The following is a 23,426-nucleotide window of genomic DNA, read 5'->3' on the forward strand; positions in this document are numbered from 1 at the left end:
GGAGAGGAGAGGAGAGGAGAGGAGAGGAGATCGAAAATATTATAACTACTACTATAGAGTTATATAAGTTGAATAGTTATACAAGCGATGATGACAATATAGGTAACCGACTAACATTTTTGATCGAGGCAACAAAAATAAAAAACTATCGATGCTTTGTGATCGAAAAACTAAAAAAATAAGAAGTGTGAAAACCGTAAATATATACATATGTGTTGGTAGAATGGTCCAAACATTTTTTTTCAAGATAGGGCTTGGGGCACCAAAATTTTTTCTCTTGCCGAATGAGGCGCTGGTACCAAACCTCACGTTTCTGAGCATAATTTAGAGGATACTCATATTTTAGTTTTGCATACATAATCAAACTTAATAACATAATTAATCAAACAATTGGTTAAGTAACCTAAGAACATTTCAAATATAAATTATCCAAAAAAATATCATAAGCTTCAGTTGACATGGCAATAGTACTTTTTTATTAAAATCACCAATATTTTTGCCAGTTTCACAGCGATCCATTAGCGCATTTCAAAGTCATTGAGCACCCTGTATTGGTTGTAGTAGAAAGCTGAAATCTGGTATGGATATTACAAATATTGAAAGGAAAAGAAAAGTTGTTAAGACCCATTTTAAAAATTTTACAGGAGAGGAAAAAATCTTTCTATAGCCAGTTTCTTTAACTATTTCGCAAGACTTTGAATCAAATATTTTGCGCGTTTAAAGCAAAGCAAAACTTCATAAGAATCAGAAGGATTCGATATTTATTAAAAGATTTCGTATTATTTTGGCCTTATCGGATTTTTGGTGCTTCTTTTGGACTTATTTACCTTTTATTGCTTGTGAAGAGGAAAAAATAAAATAAATACCTTTATAATTTTCGAAACGATGCGTACTCAATTTCTCTAGCCTCTTATATAAAAATATGAGTTTCCATAAAAAGTGGACTTAGCAACTTTTCATTCTAAGCTAGCGATATAAATTATCAAATAAAAGTTTCTGTTGTTTGAAGAAATCGAAATTTCGATTGTTTTCCGCCCGTGATAAAAAATATCGAGACGAATTTTATGGAAAAGTCAATCAAAATAAACCAATCTTCAAGCAATCTTGACAAATAAACGATAAACGATGAAAATTCAGTCGGTAAAGATAAAATATTATTAAATTTTGGAGAAAACTTTTGTTTATAGCATTTAATGCGAAGGAGTATTGGTAATCGATGAAAATATTTGCATATAAAAGTTCGATAACAAACAGAGATTAAAAACCACATTGAAAAACCAGTCGATAGTGGCAACTAATCAATAATCGATGCAAAATTTGCCAATATATATGTAAATATACACAAAATATCCAATAAACACCGTAAGCTCGTTGTCGATAAGCATAAAATATCGTTAAATTGTGGGTAGCACTTTTGTTAATAGTATTAGTTGTCTGCCATGATAGATAACTTAAAACGATAACTCAATGATTACTGATGGAAATATCAGACTACAAAAGTTCGATTACAAATACCGATAAACAAGTGATAGGAAAGTCAACTAAAATAAATAAATCTCAAGCAATGATGACAGCTAATGGATAATCGGAGAAAATTTTTGTCGATAAATAACATACGTGTATGCATATAAAATTACCAGTTATCATAGAATATGGGTAAAATATGGACAAAACATCAACGATATCTTTAAATGATAACGCATCGATTGTAGATGAAACGATTTTTCTGTAATAATTCGAAAAAACATAAACTGTCGTTAAATTTTAGAAAAAATACCGTTAACAGTATTTATAGATGCATGATGACCCATAAAATAAAAATCAATAGGTTATGACAAAAAATATCGTCAGAATATACTCAAGAAATACGTTACTGATGAAAATATCGACAAATAAAATAGATTTATCTAAAACTAAAAATAATTATTTGCTTTTAAATGTTACACACTCGTATAATTTTTGTCAGACACCTAGCAAGAGTTTCAGAGAATGAAGGTTGTTAAAGCTTAATACATCTGTGAACACTAGACGCTTAATAAGCTAGTTATGCTATTTATCAGGGACCGTAACAGTTACAACTTTTTTTTTAAATCGCTCTTTAACAGTTATTTTTTTTACTTTTATTTTATTATTCCTTAAATAACAGTTATTTCTGATTTTTATTTTATAAATCCAAAATAACAATTATTTTTAATTTGTATCTAAATAATCTGCAAATAACAAATATTTTTGATTTTTAAATTGCATGTCTTTGATAACAGTTATTGAAGACTTTTATTTATAGAAGTCATAAATAAAAATTAGTCATTTATATAAACCATTCACTGACTTTTATTTTTTAAATCATAGGTACTTATAAAAGGCATTTGTATAAGTCGTAGTAAACTTCCGTTCTCCAACACCTTCTTAACTGCGAAAAATGATAATGACTTTTGTACGTATGGCTTAAAAAATAAAAGTTGGCGATTGATTTATATTGATGACTTTTAAGAGCAAAAGTCACTGACCGATTTTTATTGATGACTTTTATAAATAAAAGTCTTCGATAACTGTTATCTAAGACATATAATATAAATATCAAAAATAAATATTATTTGCAGATTATTTAGATAAAAGTCAAAAATAATTGCTATTTTGGATTTATAAAATAAATTTTTTTTTGTAATTTTTATACAAATATAAAATTTATTTTAAAATTTGATTCTCGGTGAAAACGGAAATCGATTGGTATGTATCACTTAGTTGTAGAACATTTCCTTCATAGTGAATTTTTCATCAATAACTGTTATGTTCGGTCCATGCTATTTATCTACATACGTATTCAAATCATTTTTATCCGACTGATTTGCAACCATTTCATGGAGTCAGTGGGAAAAAATTCACAAATATGTACATAAGTATTGAAGTTGTTATGCTTCAATTTTCCAGAGCGCTTATGCAGATTATAGTACCTTTAAACCAAATATAACAATACAAAAATATTAATTCGTTGTAAGCATGTCAGATGCAATCGTAATAGTAGTTGACTTCATTGCAGCTGGTATCAGCCATAATTTTCCGCTTGTCAGCAGCTAGTATGCAGAGATTACGATATATTTAAGTAATTTCACTAAAGTTCATGGATATTCATAAATGCACTATAATCGGTATGAATCTGTACTAGAACATACAAATAAGTGTGAATAAAAAGGTCAAGTATTCGTATAATAAGTGTTCATTCGATTTGCATGGAAGTGTGAAATACATTAGGATACCCATAAAAGTGCTTACATCCTTTTAATTCTCACAAGTGGATATATGTATGTATGTACATAAGTATAACACAAGTACAAGTTCCAAACCATACTAGCAAGTACACTGATATATAAAAAAATATAAGTATCTCTATATGTACAACACATTTATAGCCATGCATTCATTGCAGTATTCACACAATCATTCCACATCGTTGCACAACACTTGACATTCCCCAGCGGTGCACTAATGTTGTCAATAAATGCCAAAGATTACAAAGAAGAAAAAAAGGAGCAAAAGCGGAAACTATATAACTATCCATGCATATACATACATACATATATGCATTAGGAATGTGTGCTGTTAAAACGATTGCATAAGTGAAGCGATTTAGCAGCTGTTGTACGTGGCGTATGAGTGACATTGATTTGAGTGTCAGAAATGTTTGTTGGTGTAAGGGCTAAGAAAGATACATACATACATATATGAATATGTATTTAATTATACAAAAAAAATAAGGAACTTCAGTAAAATTTAGATTTTTATTATTTTGTGCAGGAAATACCAATTATTTTCCGTTTTTTTTGTTGTTTAAGAGAAAAATAAAAGAGAGAAGTTGCCTGATATATTTTCTTGGAAAAAATATTCGTAAATTTATATTTTTTAATCGTATAAAAGAGACGGTATGTAAATGTTCGTTAAACCTCTAATATCACTAAGGATGCCGTAAAATCTCAAAAATATTCGAAATATCCCAAAATAATAACCAAAAGTTTCGATAGGTTCAAAAAAAAAAAAATAAAAAAAAATCCCAAATATATCTATGAAGATTTTAATAAAAATTCTCGGCTAATTTCGAAAAAAGAGCCCTCTCACTTATTTATAAATGAAAGGTAACGCAGACTCCAGAAAAAATTTCGAAAAATTCTAGATATCCAGAAAAAACACAAAAAATTCTTACGAAAAATTTGGGAAAAAGACGAAGGAATCGAAAAAACACCAATTATTTAGTGTTTATAAAAAGCAAACATTTTCTCATTCGTAGTTCCGAAAAATCTGGAAAGATGCCGAAAGGTTCCGAAATAATACCGAAAAAATATTCTAAAATTCCGAGAGGTCCGGTAAACGGCAACAGAAAGCTCCGAACATTTATAAGAAAATCCAAAGGAAAAGTGGTGAAAATTAGATTTTTATCACTACCTTAAGTAGCAAAATTACGAACAAATCCCGAAAAGATCTATAAAATTCCGGGAAACCACGAAAAGATTCAAAATTTCACAAAATTCTTAAAATTTAATTTTCTTGAATTTTTTGTCAATGTCTATAAAAAGCAGAAATAATCTTCCAAAAAAATCTCGACACTTAAAAACAAAATATCTCGATAAAAATATTTAAAAGTCCCGATACGACAAAGCATCAGCAAAGATCCCGAAATTTTCTTGAAAATAATGGTGGAACAACTAGAAAAGGCCCAAAAACTAGAAATAATTTCATTCCTTATCAATACGTAACTTAGCAAAGATTAGTAAGATCTTTGGGAAATCTTTAGTGTTAACACGTATTTTTGAGGTTGGTGAAGAGGATTGTCACCTCTTCAAAAATATTCAAATTAATTACTTATAAATATGTTAAATGAATTTTGAAAGATGGGTATTAATCAAAATGGTTTTAAAATGCTTTATAAGCTTTATTCCAAATCAGTAAAGTAGTTATAGAAATCGGTTAACGTGGTCCAAAGTACGGATCGCTTAAAACTTTGACTACAATTTGGAATATTTTAGGTTTACACCTGTTTAAAAAACTTGAATTAAATTTTGGTGTTTTAACGCCTTGCGGTTTCACTAGTATAACTATATAAATCTATATCATTTTGTCTAACTGAACGTTCCATCGAAGATGTTTGAAATAGGGGTAAAACCACCACGTGGCGGAAGTTTTCGGAAAGGTGAAAAACATATATTTAATACTTGCGCCGGGTATTTAATGTTCGGCTCCGCCCGAACTTTGACTTTTTTACTTGTTAATTCATCAAAAGTATTCCAAAATTGATATACATGTGTATTGTGTTACAATTTGCTCAAAGTAAATACATTCAATGAGATGAAAGAAAGTAAAATTGAAAACCAGCGAAGCGTAATACCCTAAACAAAAGTTACGAAAGTGAAACCACTTGCACTTAAAAACAAAACAAACAAGTAAGAAAGTCTAAGTTCGGGCGGAGCCGAACATTAAATACCCGGCGCAAGTATTAAATATATGTTTTTTCAGATTTCTTTCCGAAACCTTCTGCTAGATGGTAAGCCGGGGTGTACCAATTTTAAGTAAATTAGCGTCCTTCAATTTCGAAATATTGAAGTTTCAAGCATTTCTTAAATTTACCGTTATATGAGAATCGGCCGTTATTTTAGTCCGATTTCAATAATTTTCAACGTTTTGCTTACACGTGGCAAGTACAATAACCATACCGAGTTTGGTACAAATTGGTAGAACGGTTACCGATATACTTATATGTGATCATAAGTGGGCGGTGCCACGCCCATTTTCCAAAATTTTACCATAAACGTATTTCTTGGTAAAGAATTGTTGCAAGCATCAATTTTGAATAAATTAGCTTCAATATTTACTGATTTATCGAAGATTTTGTATTTCTCTAAATTACCGTTATATGGGATGTGGGCGTGGTTATTGTCCGATTTTAAAAAGTTTCGGCGATTTTTTATGCTGTACCAAGGCCAACAACTGTGCCAAGTTTGGAAGAAATTGGTGCAGCGGTTACCAAGATATACACATGTAACCATAAGTGGGCGTGGCTACGCCCATTTTCCAAAAATTTATAATATTCTTATTTTTCGTCTGAAAATTATTGTAAATATCAATTTTGAGTGAATTATCTTCAGTAGTTACTAAAATATCGCAGTTTTCGTATTTCTGGAAATTACCGTTATATGGGAAGTGGGCGTGGTTAAAGTCCGATTTCGCCCATTTTCAATACCAACCTACCTTGGATTAAGGGAAACCTACATACCAAATTTCGTTGAGATATCTCAATTTTTGCTCGAGTTATCGTGCACACGGACAGACGGACAGACGGACGGACGGACGGACAGACAGACATGGCTTAATCGATTTCTTTTTTCATCCTGATCATTTATGTATACATTTCTCTATATCTATCTCGATTCGTTTTGGCTGTTACAAACAACCGTTATGTGAACAAAATTAATATACCCTTGTGCACAAGTGCGCTCGGGTATAAAAACATGCAACACACACCTACATCTTTTGCAACTGCATACCTGCTCGCCACAACAACAATACTATAGTAGTATAAAGTGTTGGAAAGAACAAAAAGCCGAACCAAACGAGCCACAACTGACAGGTAACAGACACGTCATTGCCAAACCAAACTTCACCGCTGAAGGCTCAATGCTGCAACGCTGTGCAAGCGCATGGATAGCTACTTAATATTCTAGAAGAGGCGAAGACGGAAGGAGATGGACAGAGCAAAAGGGAAAGATTGTTAGCGAGGGTTTAGCGCTGGTATGCAATAATCTACAAAGCCAATGCAATTACCCATCCCCTAGACTTCAAGGATTCTACATACGCCATCAAACGCAGTATTGCAACTAAAAAGAGGTATGTATGTATGCATGTAGCCAACAAGCTGATGCAACCAACTATCATGCAGCTGAAGATGCGTATGAGAAAGCGAGGAAACGCTGTAAATTCCATACATTTTCGATCTCTGATTGTTGCATTTTTCTCATTTATACATGTACCTATGTATGTGTGTCCCCTTCTGCGTGGCAACTAACTACTCACATAGAACAAGCTGCAATTGGAGCAGCGCATCTTCACGCTATGTTGCACAATGTTTACTACTTGTAAGGGAATGTAGGAATTTAGTTAATGCTATAGCTGACAGGAGCAGAAATAATTTGCTTTGCGGAAATGAGGTTGAAATGAACAAATCGAAAGCAGAGGACGAACGAAGACAATAAGAAATGAAATGAGAAATTTAAAAAAAGTAAACGTTTTCAAAAACCAATTTTTAAACGATAATTTATGTCCGGCTTTTGATTGACCAAATGTCATCTAAAGACTAAAGAGACAACATTTTTTGTCTGACTCTTAAACTACCAAAATTTTATGTCCAGTTTTGAATTGAACAAAAATTCATGTTCCGATTTCTGAGGGCCATATATTTAAGCCTTATAATTAAAAAGCCAAAAACTTTAATCCGTTTCTTACATTACCGAATATATATGTCCGGCTTTTAAATGGACAGCAATTTATGTTCAGCTTGTAAATCATAAAAAATAAGTAAATAATTAATTAACACATATCTGGAATTATTAAACAATTTGGGTGCAGTTTTAGTTGAACAAAAAGGCATGTCTAGTTTTTAATGACTGGAAATGTTTCCCTATATAGTTGCCGAAAGGCCAGATCTATGAGCCTTTCCTTTAACTATCAAAAATTTATATCTAGGTTTTAAATAGCATACAAATTTATGTCCGCGTATGAATATTAAAATTTATGTTTTGTCGCTAATGGCAAGAAGTTTATGGCGAGCTTTTAAATAACCAAACATTTTGGCGATTTCTGAATGGGTCAAAGTTTTGCCAACATTTAAAATCACTAAAAAAATACCTAACCAAAAATTCATGTGCAGCTTTTAATAACCAACAATTTTTTTCCTAGTTAAATGCTCTTCATAAATTTCAAAAATATTCAGTTTTAAAATGAGAAAAAACTTAAATTTAGGTCATCCTTTTAAATCGCCAATAATTTATGCCTTGTTATTACCGGCCAAATTGTTTAAAAAGGCTGCGGTAGTAAAAAGACTAATATTTTTGTAAAATTTTTTAATTACTGAAAGTATATGTCCAGGTTTTTATTAATCACAAATTTATGTCCAGCTTTTTAATGACCAAAAGTAACCAGTTGTTCAATGACCACATATTTGAGATCTTTTCTTTAATTGGCAAACATTTATGTACAGTTTTTTAATTTCCAAAATTTGAAGAAAATTTTACAGATGTCAAAAATTTCCATAGAGCTTTTAATAACAAGAAATTTATGTTCAGTTTTTAAATGGCATGCAGCCTGTTCTTAAATGGCTAATTTTTTATTAAATCAGACCGATTGTAAACTTTTTAAACGTTGCCCAATTTTTAAATTACCAAAATCTTATGTTCAGTTTTTAATTAAGCTAAAATTCATGTCCAACTTTTTAAGGTCCAAAACTTTGTACCGATTGATAAGTCATCCGTAATTGTAGCTACCTTCTTAAGTTAGCAAAAATATATGTCCAACTTTTTTATTGCCAAAAGTTTAAGTAACAATTTTCGGTGGGTAAACCTCCTCCACCAGCTTTTAAATTACCAAAAACCTTATTAAGGCAGAAAGATTTATGTCCAATTTTTTAATTGCCAAAAATTTAACTCCAATTTTTCAGTGAGTAAAAACTTCCACCCAGCTTTTAATACACCAAAATTTTATGCTCAGTTTTTAAAAGGTCAGAAATATATGTCTTGTTGTTAAACGACCATTTTTTTTTTTATTACTTCTTTTTCAAAAGGCTAAAATTCTAATTTTTTAAATTATTAACAAATTTATGTCCAGTTTTTAATTAACAAAAAAATCATGTCCAGCTTTTTAACAGCAAAAGTTTGTACGTAATTGTGGAATGGTCAACAATTTTAAATAGCTCTCTTCTTAAAGTACAACAAATTTATGCCCAGTTCTTTAATTGCCAAAAAATTATATAAATTTTTTCAACAGCTAAAAATTTCCATCCAGCTTTGATATAACCAAAAATTTATATTTAGTTTTTAAATAAAATAAATTTTTAATGAAAAAAAAAATATGTCCAAATTTCGAATGGCTAAAAAAGCATGTCCAGTTTTGTATATGATACCGTTACATCCTTACCCGCTGCTCGATTTTCTCTCTTGCCCACTCTCTCTTTCTTTGCTAAATTCAACAATTTTGCTTTTTTGTTGGCCTGAAGTGTACTTAGTTATCTTTGTACAGTTCGATATTTTTGCTTTCTTGAAGTTGGCAATTGTGCACTAAGTATGTAACTTAAGTACGAACACAAGTATGAAAATGTAACAGAAAAGAAAACAAAGAATACTCGTCGTAAGTTGAACAGTTTGCATTGTTGCAAGTCTTATACTTAGAAAGAAAAGAAAATAGCAGTAAAAGGGGAATGACTGAAGTAAGACATGCATCAAAGCTTTCCATTGACAATTGCAAGTGGTTGTCGAAGGAAATTGAAAATTGGCAGTGGATGGAGTAAAATGTTGGATATAAAATAACAGCGTATTTGATACAACGCCTGAATTGGTAAAAACAAGAAAATGAGCATTTCAAAAACTCAATAATTTGCACAGCTGACTGAGTTAAGTTGTGGCTTTTGTATTAAATTATTGCAAAATTAAATAGTGTCTTCTAAAATTATTTAATTTGCATCATAAATTTTCAGCAGACTCCTCGTTTCTGCATAAATATTTCAGCAAACTTCGCTCAAAATAAATTTAAATAATTTTCCTAATGCGATTATCTCGACAGCCAACAGCGTAAACTCAAAAAGTTTAATCGGTAAAATGACTTAAATAAAGACTGAGGGAATTTTCTAAAGAGTCAACCAACAACAACTAAAACGTAAAGATACGGGAAAAGTGATGAAAAGTTTTGCTGAAACTGCAAACGGCAGCCGAATAGTTAGTGGCAAACGGAACTATAGGATATGTGCAGACAGTTAGACGTAAGAAGCACAAGTTTAGGAGTTTCAGTTTGATGAACAAATAATCTTTGCAGGTGGGAGGAAAGTAGTAAAAATTTAAGATTTTAATAGCAGCGAAAAAGCTCATAAAAGCTAAAGATGAATTATTGCATAAATTTGGGTAGTAAAATTTTCCTCAACTAGTAAATGTCCCGCTTGAAATTGGTAGTAGACGCAGAGGTGATTGGAGAGCTAGGGAAAGTATCAATTAAAAAATTACTTATGTATATGTAGATAGCTACTGGAAATTGGTGGAAAAAATAGATCTTCAACGAATTTTATAAAATATGCATATCTAAATGTAATGGTAATTTTATGTTTTTCGAAAGCGTAGTAGAAAATGTACTAAAAATATGCATATGATTAGTTAACACTTACTCTGATGTAGAAAAAATAGCTTAATCAAAACTATAATCAACTTGTTTAAAATAAAAAACTACTTTGTTTAAAAAGTAGAAAATAACTTGCGAAAATGCCATTACAAAAATTAATAAATTAAATGATTGCTTAAAAAGTGTAAAAAATAGTAGTAGAAAAAAGTAGTAGAAGAAGTTGTAAAAAATTAAGTTCCACTTAAACTACATACCTAATACTACATTCGAAGAAATTAAGTTGTACAATTTTGAAAGAGAGGAGAAAAGCTAATATGTAGTGGTAGAAAGTATGGGTGTAATAGATAGACTAGTAAAAAAATGGGCCAATAATTTTAACAATCCGCGAAGAAAGTGAGAGTAAGAGTAGAAAAAAATTTGAAAAAATAAGTGTAAACGTAGGAATAGAAACAAGCACGCAAATTAGTAAAATAGTCTCTAAAAAGTTGTAGAAATAGGAAAGGGCAACCTAAGTATACGTACTAAGAATATTTTCGAAATGGTAGAAAATTTGTATAAGTTGTGACAAAAATATAACAATAAAAACACTAACTTAAAGTATATTTTTAAAAAAATAGTAGAATAGTCGTAGATGCATTTCTCAAATAAAGCAGTAATGTTAGAAGCCCTTACATATGTAGTAGAAAAATCTGGGATCTTTTCCGAAAAGTAGTAGAAATAGTTTAAGAGCAGTAGTAGTAGCAAAATTGCTTCGATTAAAACTGCGTAAATTTTAAATTTTCGAAGAACCTAACAGGTAATACTGTGACCCCTTTCGATATAAATAATATTTAAATGAAAACTGGGCATGAATCACGTAACTTTAAAACGATAGTCGTCCAACCGATATTGACAAAACAACCTCGTAAAAACACTGATTTATGCATTTGTGTTGCTGTTAGGTGTTACTGTTACTATTACGTGAAGCAAAACTAGAATCGAGTTGACAATATCGCACAAACGATCAAACAATTTTTGGTTTTCATGAAGCAACACGATATCGTTCAGACGATTGTCGTCATACGTGATTCATGCCCTGAGTACATTTCAAATGTTAAGAAATACTCATGTGACCCTTTTCAAGAAATAGTAGTAACAAAAGGGAGTTTTTAATTAAACTGGCAAGAGTTAAAATGCTAGATCCACTTTATAGACAATCCTGGAACCCTTTTCAAAAAGTAGTAGAAATAGTAGTAGAAAAATTGTAGCAAAATTATAACTGTGTAAATGTTTAATCCTCGAAGCAGTAAATTCCCTAACCCCTTTTAAATAGTTAAAATAGTAGTAGCAAAAATTTTTTAGATTAAAACTTGGCCGATTTTTTATGGTAGAAACTCTTATATTGTGCATAAATCAGTATGATATGTACTCTAATTTTTTCAAAAACTAATAGAAGGAAATATTTAGGTTCAAAATAGTAGTGGCTAAAAAGTTTTAAAATTAAAACTTAAATGGCAGCAATGCCGACAGACTTCCAAATCACATTTGCCACTCACTATGCAAATAAAAATTTCCCCTCAACTTAGTTAAAATAAAATTATAGTTTAAAAAACTAAAACCTCCCTATTATAATTGCCATTCGTACTGTCATCGCTGCATCTTTTAGGCGCATCAATATTACATAGTTACACCCCGAGCTAATAAAAGGAAGGTAAAAAAGGATTAATGCGGTGGAATTTCAACTTAATTTCGCTGCAGCAAGCACTTTCGTTGCACCATCAAAATATCCCATTATAGCGGATATAACAAGCAAATAAGTGCTGAAGGCAGAAATTAGCTGGAAAATTTAGCGCTCAAATTACGCGCGTATTTTTCCTTCCCCTTTACACTGCTACCCTTCCCATCATATTCGTTACACTCTTTTACTACTCTTCATAATGGAAAGGTACTCACCCGTACTTTTCGCACTGTCTTGCGGCTATCATTCTTTATATTCACCGTCACACAGACATCCTCGCCATGTGTATACCAAGCCTTATCGAGACTCGCTCGCAAGCCGACACGTCCATCCTGCAGCAAAAATGGTTTGTCCACCGCACCCTGTGGTCCACCGCCGCCGCTAAGCGCACCAGCCATGGCAGTAGCCGCATTACCGCCAATCACACCGCCAAATGCGCAACCGACGCCACCAGGCGAGGCAGAAAGTGGTGCGGCTACATTGCCCACAGCAGTGCAATCGTACTACGGGGCGGAGAGGGAGAGTTGATTAAAGCAGACACAAAGATGAAAGCGAGCCAGATGGTGCGATGACAACGATGGAAGGCGATGTTGATGATGCAGTTGACAGCGGATGAATGTGATGCAAGCAGGGCAGTCAACGTTCCATCGTCGCATTGTCGGGTTGATTGCGGGATTTGCAAGTTTGAAGTTGGTGTGGTTGTTGTTTCCATTGTTTTTTTTGAAATAACGGCACATGGCGGAATGAAAGAAAGAAAGAACGGAAACGGAAATTCGATTAGTTGCCAAGTTATTAGTCAGTGTGTCTCACTTGTCGTTTATTTAGTATTTATAAGCTCTCATTTTTCAATTTGTCCCATGCTACCACTATTACTTACATAGTTACTGGCCCCTCTGCCGGAACAATGGTAAGTTAATATTTGCTGACAATAGATAAATATTGCTGTTGGCCTGTCTGTCTGTCGTACGGTTTGCTTTTTATTGACTGCCATTCTACCGTCAGCAAATATTGACTCAATTCCATGTTGATTGACATTTTTGCTGGCGCTCTCTACTCCTGCCTGTGGGCTTTTTTTGCTGGCATTTTGTTTGATAAATTCTACAACATTTTTCTTTCTCTTTGTTTACAACTAAACATATATTTGTGGTGTGCTGAAGCAAATACTATATGACTATTGTCACTAGAACTAAGTACTTACTTTAACTTGACGCCACTGAATCTGCGAAAATTTTTTAAGGTAAGGTAAGGCCCAAAAAAACTGCTACTTCTTGACTGCATTCGCGTATCCCACGTTCTTTTCTCCCGCCTCTCCTAAGCAGTCTAAAGATATTTCTCTTAATGCCGCAAAACTTATTAGTATTTTTATAGCCAATTTAAAATTTATTGCTTTAGCAGTTGCAATTATTTTGAGTGTTTTGCTTTACGAGTATTTTATGAGCGAAAAGCATAACTTTTTTTTTACAAAAAAAAAACACGCGAAATTATGTTCCAGACAGTTAATTGGTTTATTACACTTACTCGAAATTTTTATTTGTGGCGATTTATAAGCAAGCGGCAAGGTCAATGGGCCAATAAAATTAGGGAAAATTAAGCGGAAGGAGTCTTACATGCTGAGATGGCTGCCAATCTGAACAGATTGGTTTAATTGCATTATCTCATCGTCTGACTTTGCTAGTGAGACGTATCTTCAGAACCCGTTTCGTAGAGTAAGCAATGCAGAAAAAAATTCGCCTTAGCAATATTTTGTAGACAGTACCCCACACTCCTTCTGGGGTGACTCTTGGTAAAGTCTGTGCTGTACGTTTAACCCTATAACAGCTATTTTTAATAAACTGATTCGAAACAGCGTTAAAAAGACTCATAATCAAAGGAGTTAAAGATCTAAGCTTCAATGACACTACTCGAAAATTGGCGGGATGAGTTTTTCGTCTTCAGTCACAATATATTTTAACCCTTTAACTGCTATTGTACTGAGCTTAAATGGTACATTATTTAGAGCGTGAGAATGTTCCACGAAAAAAGCACTCGTTAAAATGTGTTATAGGTAGAAGAGGTATGGGTGTTTGCAGTCGCTTCCTTCCAAAAATTACTAGTAAGATGATCAGTTTGCTCCCAAATAGTCCACAATGTGATGAAGTAGAGAAAAATCCCTTCTGGGCTAGACCAAGATCTTAAACTAACTAAGTTAGTAGTATGAATACACTATGTGATCGCCCAGCTGAGTTTCGAAAGGCCTTTGGGAGCTACAATGGAAATAGATGGTTGTCGCAAGAGTGTGGATATGAAAAATCATGCGACGCATATTTACACCTAAGTTTCCAAAGCAGACGAAGGATAGCTAGTTTACCGCTTTGAAGCGGAAATATTGCAGGCCATTTAACCTACCGGGACACTACAGTATTTTTCAAGCTGAATTAAAAGCGGCAGAGGTCCTATCGGCTAAGCGGTTCTATTTTCATATTAACACTCAGGCAGCCATTAAGGCTTTTCTCTAATATACTAACTACTCGAAGACCGTTACAGAATTAAAGGGGGTAATAGTTAGGGAGGTTAGCCATGACAAATCTATTCACCTATATTGGGTCTCAGAACGAAACGTTGTTGAAGGTAACGAAGGAGTTTACGAGTTATCTAAAAAGGGCGGTCTGCTGAATACCTCTCCAGCAACGGAATACAGAAATCCACATTGACAAGCTTTTCACAATACGCCAAATCTTGGCAAAGACCCACGAGAAAAGGATTCACACTCACCACCTATTTGTAGATTTTAAAGCCGCTTTCGACAGAACTAAAAAGGGTTGCCTATACGCCGCTATGTCTGAATTTTACATCCCAGCCAAACTGATACGGCTGCGTAAAATGACGTTGAGCAATACCACCAGCTCCGTCAGAATTGGGAAAGACCTCTCCGCGCCGTTCGCCACCAAACGGGGTGTTAGACATGGCGACTCCCTTTCATGCGACTTCTTTAACCTGATGTTGGGCAAATGCTGGCGTGGCATCAACATCATCGGTAACAAAAACCGCGAAGTATGTGCTGTTTTTTCCAAGTTGGATTTGGAAGCAAAGCGAATGGGTCTGGTGGTAAACGGGGATAAAACGATATATCTCCTGTCATCAAAGAAACAGTAAGCACACTCGCGCCTTGGCACCCACGTCACTGTTCACTTGGCTCCATCAAAAATATTGGCGATGATATTTCTAATAACTCTATCATTATCTCCACCTTCGTCAGCATATTTCTTCTTAGCTTCCATCACTTTACGTAAATAACTTTAGCCTCACTCACGGAGAAACTAAGAATATTATACCCATTTCTGGAAACTCTGAGACAAAAGACTTTCAGAGTGTGTGATTTCAGTAGAAACTAAGAATATTATACCCATCTCTGGAAACCCTGAGACAAAAGACTTTCAGACTATCGGATTGCTGTCTTAGATTAGGCTTGCATTGTAAAAGTAATTGCATATCTGAAAGTGGTCGAAACATCCGAAAAGTCTTTCCAATCTACCAACTTATCAAAACAAAAGTTGTCTACCACTTGTGGTAAAGAGTCTACGAATCAGATCAGAAAAGGCAGTGCTTCAATCCCCGAGCAGGCTGTGTGAAGCCATAGTAAAGTAAGCTACAAACTATATGAAAAGATACCTAAAGAGAGAAAGGCGTATTTTTTCGCGCTCAGATTCTGTCAACTAAAGCGATAGTAAGTATTTATGGAACCCAATGACTTAGCTAATATCTGCTCTCTTTTCGCAACACCTTTATCATATGACTACTTAATATTTTTGCTCCTTTTTTCTACTCACCTCCTGAAATGATTTACTATAGTTGTAGAACGGATCATTGGGACATTTCTCAATTTCGCTTTTACTGCGTCCAAAGCGACCGCTGAAGCGAAACGATTTCGGCGAGAGACGCAACTTAGGAAACGAATCACCGCGCTCCGACTTCTTTGGCTTGGCATGACTCTGTGTAGTTGGCTGTGTTGGTGTTACGCGATCGCTGCCAGCGTTGGTGGATGCAAGAACCGCAACACCGCCACCGCCACCACCACCACCACCACCACTACCGCTACCATCAAAACTGGCATTACTATCGGCGCTACAACTGCCACCCAGTGCCGACGACAAGGCAGGTGTAGTGTTGCCATTTTGTGTGTGCACCAAGGGTAAGCCAGTATTAGTGAGTGCGGCTGGCGGTGAGGTTAGAGCAGCGGTTAGAGGCGGTGAGGCGCCCTGACTATTGATGAGTGCAGCAAAATTCTCCGGACCATTGCCATGATTATACACATCGGTGCGATAGATGACGCGTACGCCCATTTTAACCGAGGCGCGTCTGTGGAATTTCTCATCCGTTTTGTCGGCTAGATGAAGGAAGAGAAACAAAAACTTTTGTGTGAGAATTATTAATAGGCTTGAGAGTAGAGTGAGTGAGCGAGTGTGTGAATTCAGTAGAAATTAATCGATAAAAGTAAATCAATTGTTGTCGCGTGTGAGTGAAAGCGAGAGAAAAAGCGCGTGGATGGAAGAGTAAGTTTGTGTATGTGTGTGTGTGTGTACTTGGAAAATGTTGATTGCGCTTTAAAAAATTGCCAGTTGAAAGAGGTAGTTGCGCGCGACTAACGAGGCATTGGCCATTCAAATGGCTTTTAGCATTTAATGGATTTTTAAGCGGCTTATCGACCGTACTTTAACTCGCTATATTCTCCTATCCGCTTCTCTCTTGCTTCGTTTAATGCATACAAACATACATTTGGCGCTGCACAAAATGAAAAGGATGAAAGTGAAAGTCTAGTGACGACCATAATAGGTATACCTGAAACCACAAAGGATGACCATGTCACATGCATTTGTACACCACCAGATGCATGCATGGCGTCTCGTTTTTGGTCACCGGAGCGGCGCAGTTTTTTTGCTCGCTTCGGCTTGCGCTGTAACACTGATCCCAAAGCAGCTGTGCAATTTCACTATTTTGCTGTTGTTGCCAATCCTTTTTCGGCTAAATTGGCAGTATGTCCTTTACCGCTGACCCTCGACGAAGGTGGACGTGCGACAAAGAGTATTACATACATGCATACATGCATTGTGCGTTGTGAAGTGCCTTCGCGTGTATGCATGCATGTGCTTGTATGGACCTGTGTATTTGAAAGTGTGCCATACATACATAATTGGCGGAAACTTGGTAGCGTGTCCTCGTGTGGACAACGTTTAGCGCATATTTGACTGCGAGCTATTTTGTTAATTACGCAACTGCGTTGCTGTTAGTGTGCGGTTAGTAATCAAAGAGGTTGAATGTCTCCTTGGAGATGACAGCGATTGAGGGTTTATTACTGCTTTGAGGTTTGTTAGAAGTCATGAAAATAATGGTGAAGGATAAATTCTAAAAGATATTTGCCAAGATATGAATCCGAGATTAAACAAGAGAATTAAAACTTCAGAACCTGGAGAAAAAGATTTTAAGTTTAAGAGCTAAGAGCTAAGAGAGCTCTCAATTCGAGTAGCTCTCATCAAGGGTACAGCTTAAAGATTGATGAGGAGAAGTTTTATTAAAATTTGTAGGCCCTTTCTGGGAGACAGCTTGGTGCACTGCAATCAATACCTACGTAATTCTCAGGTATCTCCGGGAAGTGCAAAACAGGAAATTCCCAACTTTTCTCGATCGGTTGAGTTGCATTTGTACGCTTTGACAAGTTAATGTATTTGGATGTGATCCTGGACAGGAAGCTTTCATGGAAGACAAATATTTACAACGGAGTAAAAAAAGGTAGCACTTGCGCTAGAGTCCCGACTGCAAAGAAGAAACCTGAGGGAATAGGTGAAGAAGCTGTGCCTAGCAACCAACCCGCACCCATGCGAACAAGGCTGAAGCATTCTCCGCAGTCATAAGGCTGATAAGCTCTGCTTTCTCCTTCAGCCTGAAGTATAAACACTGCGAAATCTTTAAAAATATGGATTTCATACCTGAATAAGTGGCTTGGTGCATACACCGGCTGGCTCCAATGAAATCTTCCTCTACACACATCCCTCTAAGTGGTGAATAGGAGAGTGCAGCTGAAGTGCAGTAAATATTTTCACTAATAGATTGAACTTGGACAGATGGAGTTGTAAAAAGTTTGTTCTGTCCTAGTCAGAATTATTTGTATCCTATAATCGCTCATGGTACGATCTAAACTGGACGGGAAGTGTCTGAACTTCATCTTGGCCTGGCCGGATTATGTACATCCGAGTCCGTTTGATTTAGGACCCAGGGCGTAGTACCTTTTCTGGAAACGGCATGGCAGATGATTTAGCTCCTGTGATATTATTTGTAGTTGCCTCAGCGAGCGTTGTGCGGAAGCCGTGACCTGGAAAGTCTTTGTGTACGGCAGTTGAGGAGTTTCCCGAACCGGCTGAGAGCCAAATGTCATTGCCGACAGATGCCTTAATCGGGTACTTTTTTATAAGGAACCCATGCCTTACGACTGAATATTGGTTCGGACCGCTCTTGCCGTAGCTTAGTATTTCCTTCTCATCTACTTTGCTTTCACTATACTCAGTTTTAAACGCCTGATTATCCATCCTCACTAACAAATAAATTTTAAGAGTGAGCACCTGGTAGCTATAAACAACATCTCTTCGTGGGGCTCGGCCTCCCAACACAACGTAATCTACGAGTATTATGGATCCCCTCAAGTAACTAGCACACTGGTGTATAACTTGGAGTAAATTTGATTTATACCAAAATTCGTAAATTTACACCAAGTTTTACACCAGTGTGCAACTTGAGTCCTTATCACTGTCATTCAATATTATTATTTATATATTATCAAATTCTTACTCGCAATGCTTTCGCATGCATATTCGCATTCGTGTTCGTGTTCGTATTCATTTTCATATTCACATATTCGCTATTCATATTCATACCCATATTCTTATTCAGTACTCGTACTCATGTTCTTATACATATTTATACTCGTACTCATATTCATATTCATATTAATATTCATATTCATATTCATATTCATATTCATATCCATATTTATATTCATAATCATTTTCACATTTGTATTGATATTCGTATTAATATTCATATTAATATTCATATTCATACTTATATTCATACTCAGTATTCATACTAATATTCAAATTCATACTCATATTCATATTCATACTCATATTCATATTCATACTCATATTCGCATCTATCAGGCATGCTCTGCAATTCACTCCCGAGTCAATTTCAATGAAATCCCTGCCAATTTGGCAGGGGTTTAAATACACCCGGAAGTGAATTGCAGAACCTGCCTGTATATTTAGTATTTATATTTATTTTCAGTATTCATACTAATATTTATATTCATACTCATAATCGTATTCATACTCATATTCGTATCAATATTCAGTATTCATATTAATATTCATGTTCATATGTATATTCATGTTCAAATTCATATTCATGTTTATATTCACATTCATATATATAGTCATTTTATTATTTATTATTTATTGATTGATACTCATATCATATTCATATCCATATTCCCATATATCACATTTGTATTCATATTCACATTTAATTTCATATTCAAAATTCATATTCATATTCATACTCATATTCACATCTATATAAATGTCCATATCATATTCAAATTCACATTCATATTCATTCTGATATTCATATCTATATTCAGTATTCATATTCATATCCATACCAAATTCATATTCATGTTCATTTTCATATTCATATTCATATTCATATCCATATTCATATTCGTATTCCTATCGCATTTGTATTCGTATTCCTTTTGACATCAAAGGCGTCTTAGATTGAAATCATAATTTCTTTGATTCGCTTACCAATAGTTTTTTCTATTTTTCCGACTTTTTCATCCTCAGCAACGCTTCATATTTCAACCAAGTTAAGCTACTTACTGAGCTTGGTCATTTTCGATTATTCTATTGTTTCATTGCCTGCTAAAGGATTCTGCATATTTTCTACTTTTCCTTCTTGTTTAAATTCCAGTCCAATCTGCTGCTCTTTGAGGATTATTTTTTTTTTTTCACTTGGCGTTTGATTTGAATAAGTAAATATCGGCGGCAGTGTGCATAGCTGCATATTTAAATCGGAATTTAATAAAATTTTCGTTGCTCTGATGCAATTGAATTTTTGTATTTGATTGGGTTGTTGGTGTCTGAACATTCCAGAGCACTGCGGAAAGGCCAAAGCATGCTGCGGTTGGAACAGTTGAGATTGGCTTTATGTAGTTAAATAAATTTTTTGTATTATTCCATTTCAGTCCGTGAGAAATGTCTGTATGTTTGCACATACATTTTTGCTATTGAACACAATCAATGTGGATTTAGTGAAATGATTCGACCAAGAAATTCAATATTTGCTCATTTCTGTGGATTTATTGAAAATATGTATAATCGCACGAGAATACCATCGTTTAAATATTAAAACAAAGATGTTTATCAAATTTAAAAATTCATTTTTTTAAAATGTATATGTACCTTTTTTCATTTGTGCTGATGTGCTAATATTAAAAAAAATGTTTATTACACAGTTTTGCCTAAATTTCGTTCGAAACCCAGTACTGTTTAATTGGTCAGATTTGAGCTTTATATGGTTAGGGGTATTTGTTTCTCGAGATACCACTTAAAGGCGATGCTGCGTGAAGCCAAAAGAGAGCAAAAACTACATATTGCAGTCGTTAGCTGTATTTGACTTACTTTTTTTTTTTTAAAGGAACGTATTTTATGTTGGGTTACAGGCCTCTCACTCTTCTTATAAAATATAAGAAACCTGCTTCCCATTTTTCCGCTGCTTATAATTTTTCGTATGCAGTTTGTTATATGTCACCGCTCTTCTTCAAAATTGGGTATGTAAGTCAACCTCAATTACCTGTTCTTCTATCATGTGTCATGTGTCAGTTGTCAGCAATTATATGCTAAATTTAATTTAAAATAGCCAATAACCAAAAGTTTAAATTTAACAAATTTATTTCTTGAACCACTCTGGTATTTTTCGCTGTCATTTGTCATGTGTTAAATTTGGATTTTAGTTCTCATTAGATTTGGTTAGGAAGAACTAATTCGACAGCTGTTTTAACTGTTGTTTGTAGTTGCTTAGCAGTCATGTGTCAGCTGTCATTGGTATAAAAAAGTAAAATTTCTATCGATTTTAACTATTGTAATTTTATATTGACTATCTGTCATAGGTTTCAATCTTGCTTAGAATTGAAAATTTTTATTGAATTTTTGTCAATTTTAATCCAATTTAATACGTGCATTTGTTGCAACCTGTTTAATTTGAGTGAATTTCCCATTTTGTTTCACTTCGGGTTTGACTTTGTAATGAAGATACATGTGATGATGAAGAAATAAATGATAACGATTAAGACAAAAAACCTAAGGAAAATTTGAAGAATGAAAACAATAAGAAATAAACAAAAATTAGGGTAGCTGAAAGGTTAAGAGAATTTATTGAAAATTTTCAATGGGAATCAAAATAAATTTAGTTATAAACAATTTATTTTTTGAAAGTTATTAAGTTACTGAAATTCATCGAATCATCTAATCTTATAGTTATCGAAATTTATCGAGTTATCCATGTGTATTGAGTTGTCCCAACATATCGCATTATTATCGACAATGGATTAATCCTTTTTGAGTTGTTGAAATTTATAGACACAGAAAAAGAGTGGTCAAAATTTACGAATTTAACGAACTATAAAAATTCATTTTATCGAAATTTGTCCAGTTAATAGAATTTTTGAAGTTATTGATATTTGTTGAACTATCAATATTTATAGAGTTAACGAAGTTTATCGAATAATCGTAATGCATCGACTTCTTTCAAATTATACAGTAAGCGATATTTATTTATTTACTGAAATTCGTCGATTTATTGAATCGAAGTTTTTGGAATTTTCAAATATATAAATTTATCAATTTATCACTACTTATCAGAATTTATGGTGTTACCATAGTGTAAATTTGTCGATAGCATTACAAAATATGAGCTATATTTATATAGGCATCCAAAGTTTATCGAGTTATCGATTTATATCGAGATATGTACATTTTTGTGTTCTCGAAATTTATCGAGCCATCAAAAGTAGTCGATCTATCGATTTTTTTTTATGAGTTATCGGATTTTAGTGCTTTTGAAATTTATTGAGTTATCGATATGTATCAAATTATCGAAATTTATCGACAAACTGGAAGGTGTCGGGCCAATTCCTAGTCCCGTAAAAGTCTTCGAAAACCCTTGAAAGATATACAAATTTCAGTCAAGTTTTAATTTAAAAGCAGGGGATTTTCCGGTAAATAATGTTCCACCTTACATACATATGAGTTAAACGACATGTTAAGTTAGAAAGCCTGCCATGTGTCAGCAGTCCACTGTCACATCCTGAACTCGGTTTGTAAGAACTTATTTTCATCACCTTGAAGTAACGACAGGTTTTTCTTAACCTATTTTTAGGTGCCTTTCAGGTATTTGTCGTGTGTCACGCGTAAACTATTATTTGTTAAATTTTGTATGGAAGCAACAATTGGGTAAAATTTTTAATAATAGGAGTCATTTTTTTTCGCCCTTAAATTTTGTTTGGTATGTAGTACCAATTCAAGTACTCAAAATTATTACCCACATACTTCGTATTTTCCATTTGTCTTTGTTTGCCTGTCATATGTCATGCGTCATCTGTCATCTAAGGAATGTCATAAATTTAATTTTAAGGAACCACTTTTCCTAAGTCATTTGGACAAATGACAAATTAGAATTTTCAAAGTCAAAAAATTTATCCAGCAGAGTGCATTTAAAATGAAAATATTGAAGCTAATTTAAAAAAGCAATCAACGGCGTTGCTAGCCTGGACACTTTAATGTTTATTATTGCATTTTCGCACTACAAAGGCAAGCAATTGCCGCAAAGCTCAGCAACTATTTGCGCGACTCGCGACGAAGCGAACAAATTCCAGTGATAACAAAATGACGGTAACACTTCATACCACATACTTATATACATACGTACGCATTTCTAAGCGTATAAAGAGTATTTGCTTAGATATGTGAATACCGCAGTTAAACGGATTTCCGTTATATACGCGCAGCTGTTGCGAAAGTGTTCGTGGCGAATAACTGAATAGAGTTGAGTAACGCGATATCGGCGTGCAGGATATTCAATTTCCGGTTTAATGAAATTGCGCGTAGGTAGAACTTATATAGGAAGCATATGTAGAGACTCACAGGCAAATGTGGGTGCTAATTCAAAAGGGGTATGAGTAAAAAGAAAATATTTAGCAAAAGTTGCTCATACGTCCAGTGGCGCGCTACCTAATAATTTTTTTTTTCCAATTGTAACTCGC

At 34.0% G+C, this 23,426-nt stretch overlaps 1 protein-coding gene across 1 annotated transcript in view; it reads right to left on the minus strand.

The window, feature by feature from the left end:
* LOC108365259 (uncharacterized) overlaps positions 1-23,426 on the minus strand; it is a gene marked incomplete at its 5' end in the record, with an annotated part of 68,389 nt that overhangs the window by 31,933 nt on the left and 13,030 nt on the right. Inside the window, 2 exons of the mRNA XM_017619253.1 lie at positions 12,292-12,579; positions 15,883-16,439. Of these exons, the coding sequence (XP_017474742.1) occupies positions 12,292-12,579; positions 15,883-16,439 (845 nt within the window). The remainder of the gene's footprint in view (positions 1-12,291; positions 12,580-15,882; positions 16,440-23,426) is intronic.

This window comes from Rhagoletis zephyria, unplaced genomic scaffold, assembly GCF_001687245.7.
Source record: "Rhagoletis zephyria isolate East Lansing unplaced genomic scaffold, Rhagoletis_zephyria_1.1 Rzeph_scaffold_00036, whole genome shotgun sequence".
Classification (NCBI taxonomy): domain Eukaryota; kingdom Metazoa; phylum Arthropoda; class Insecta; order Diptera; family Tephritidae; genus Rhagoletis; species Rhagoletis zephyria.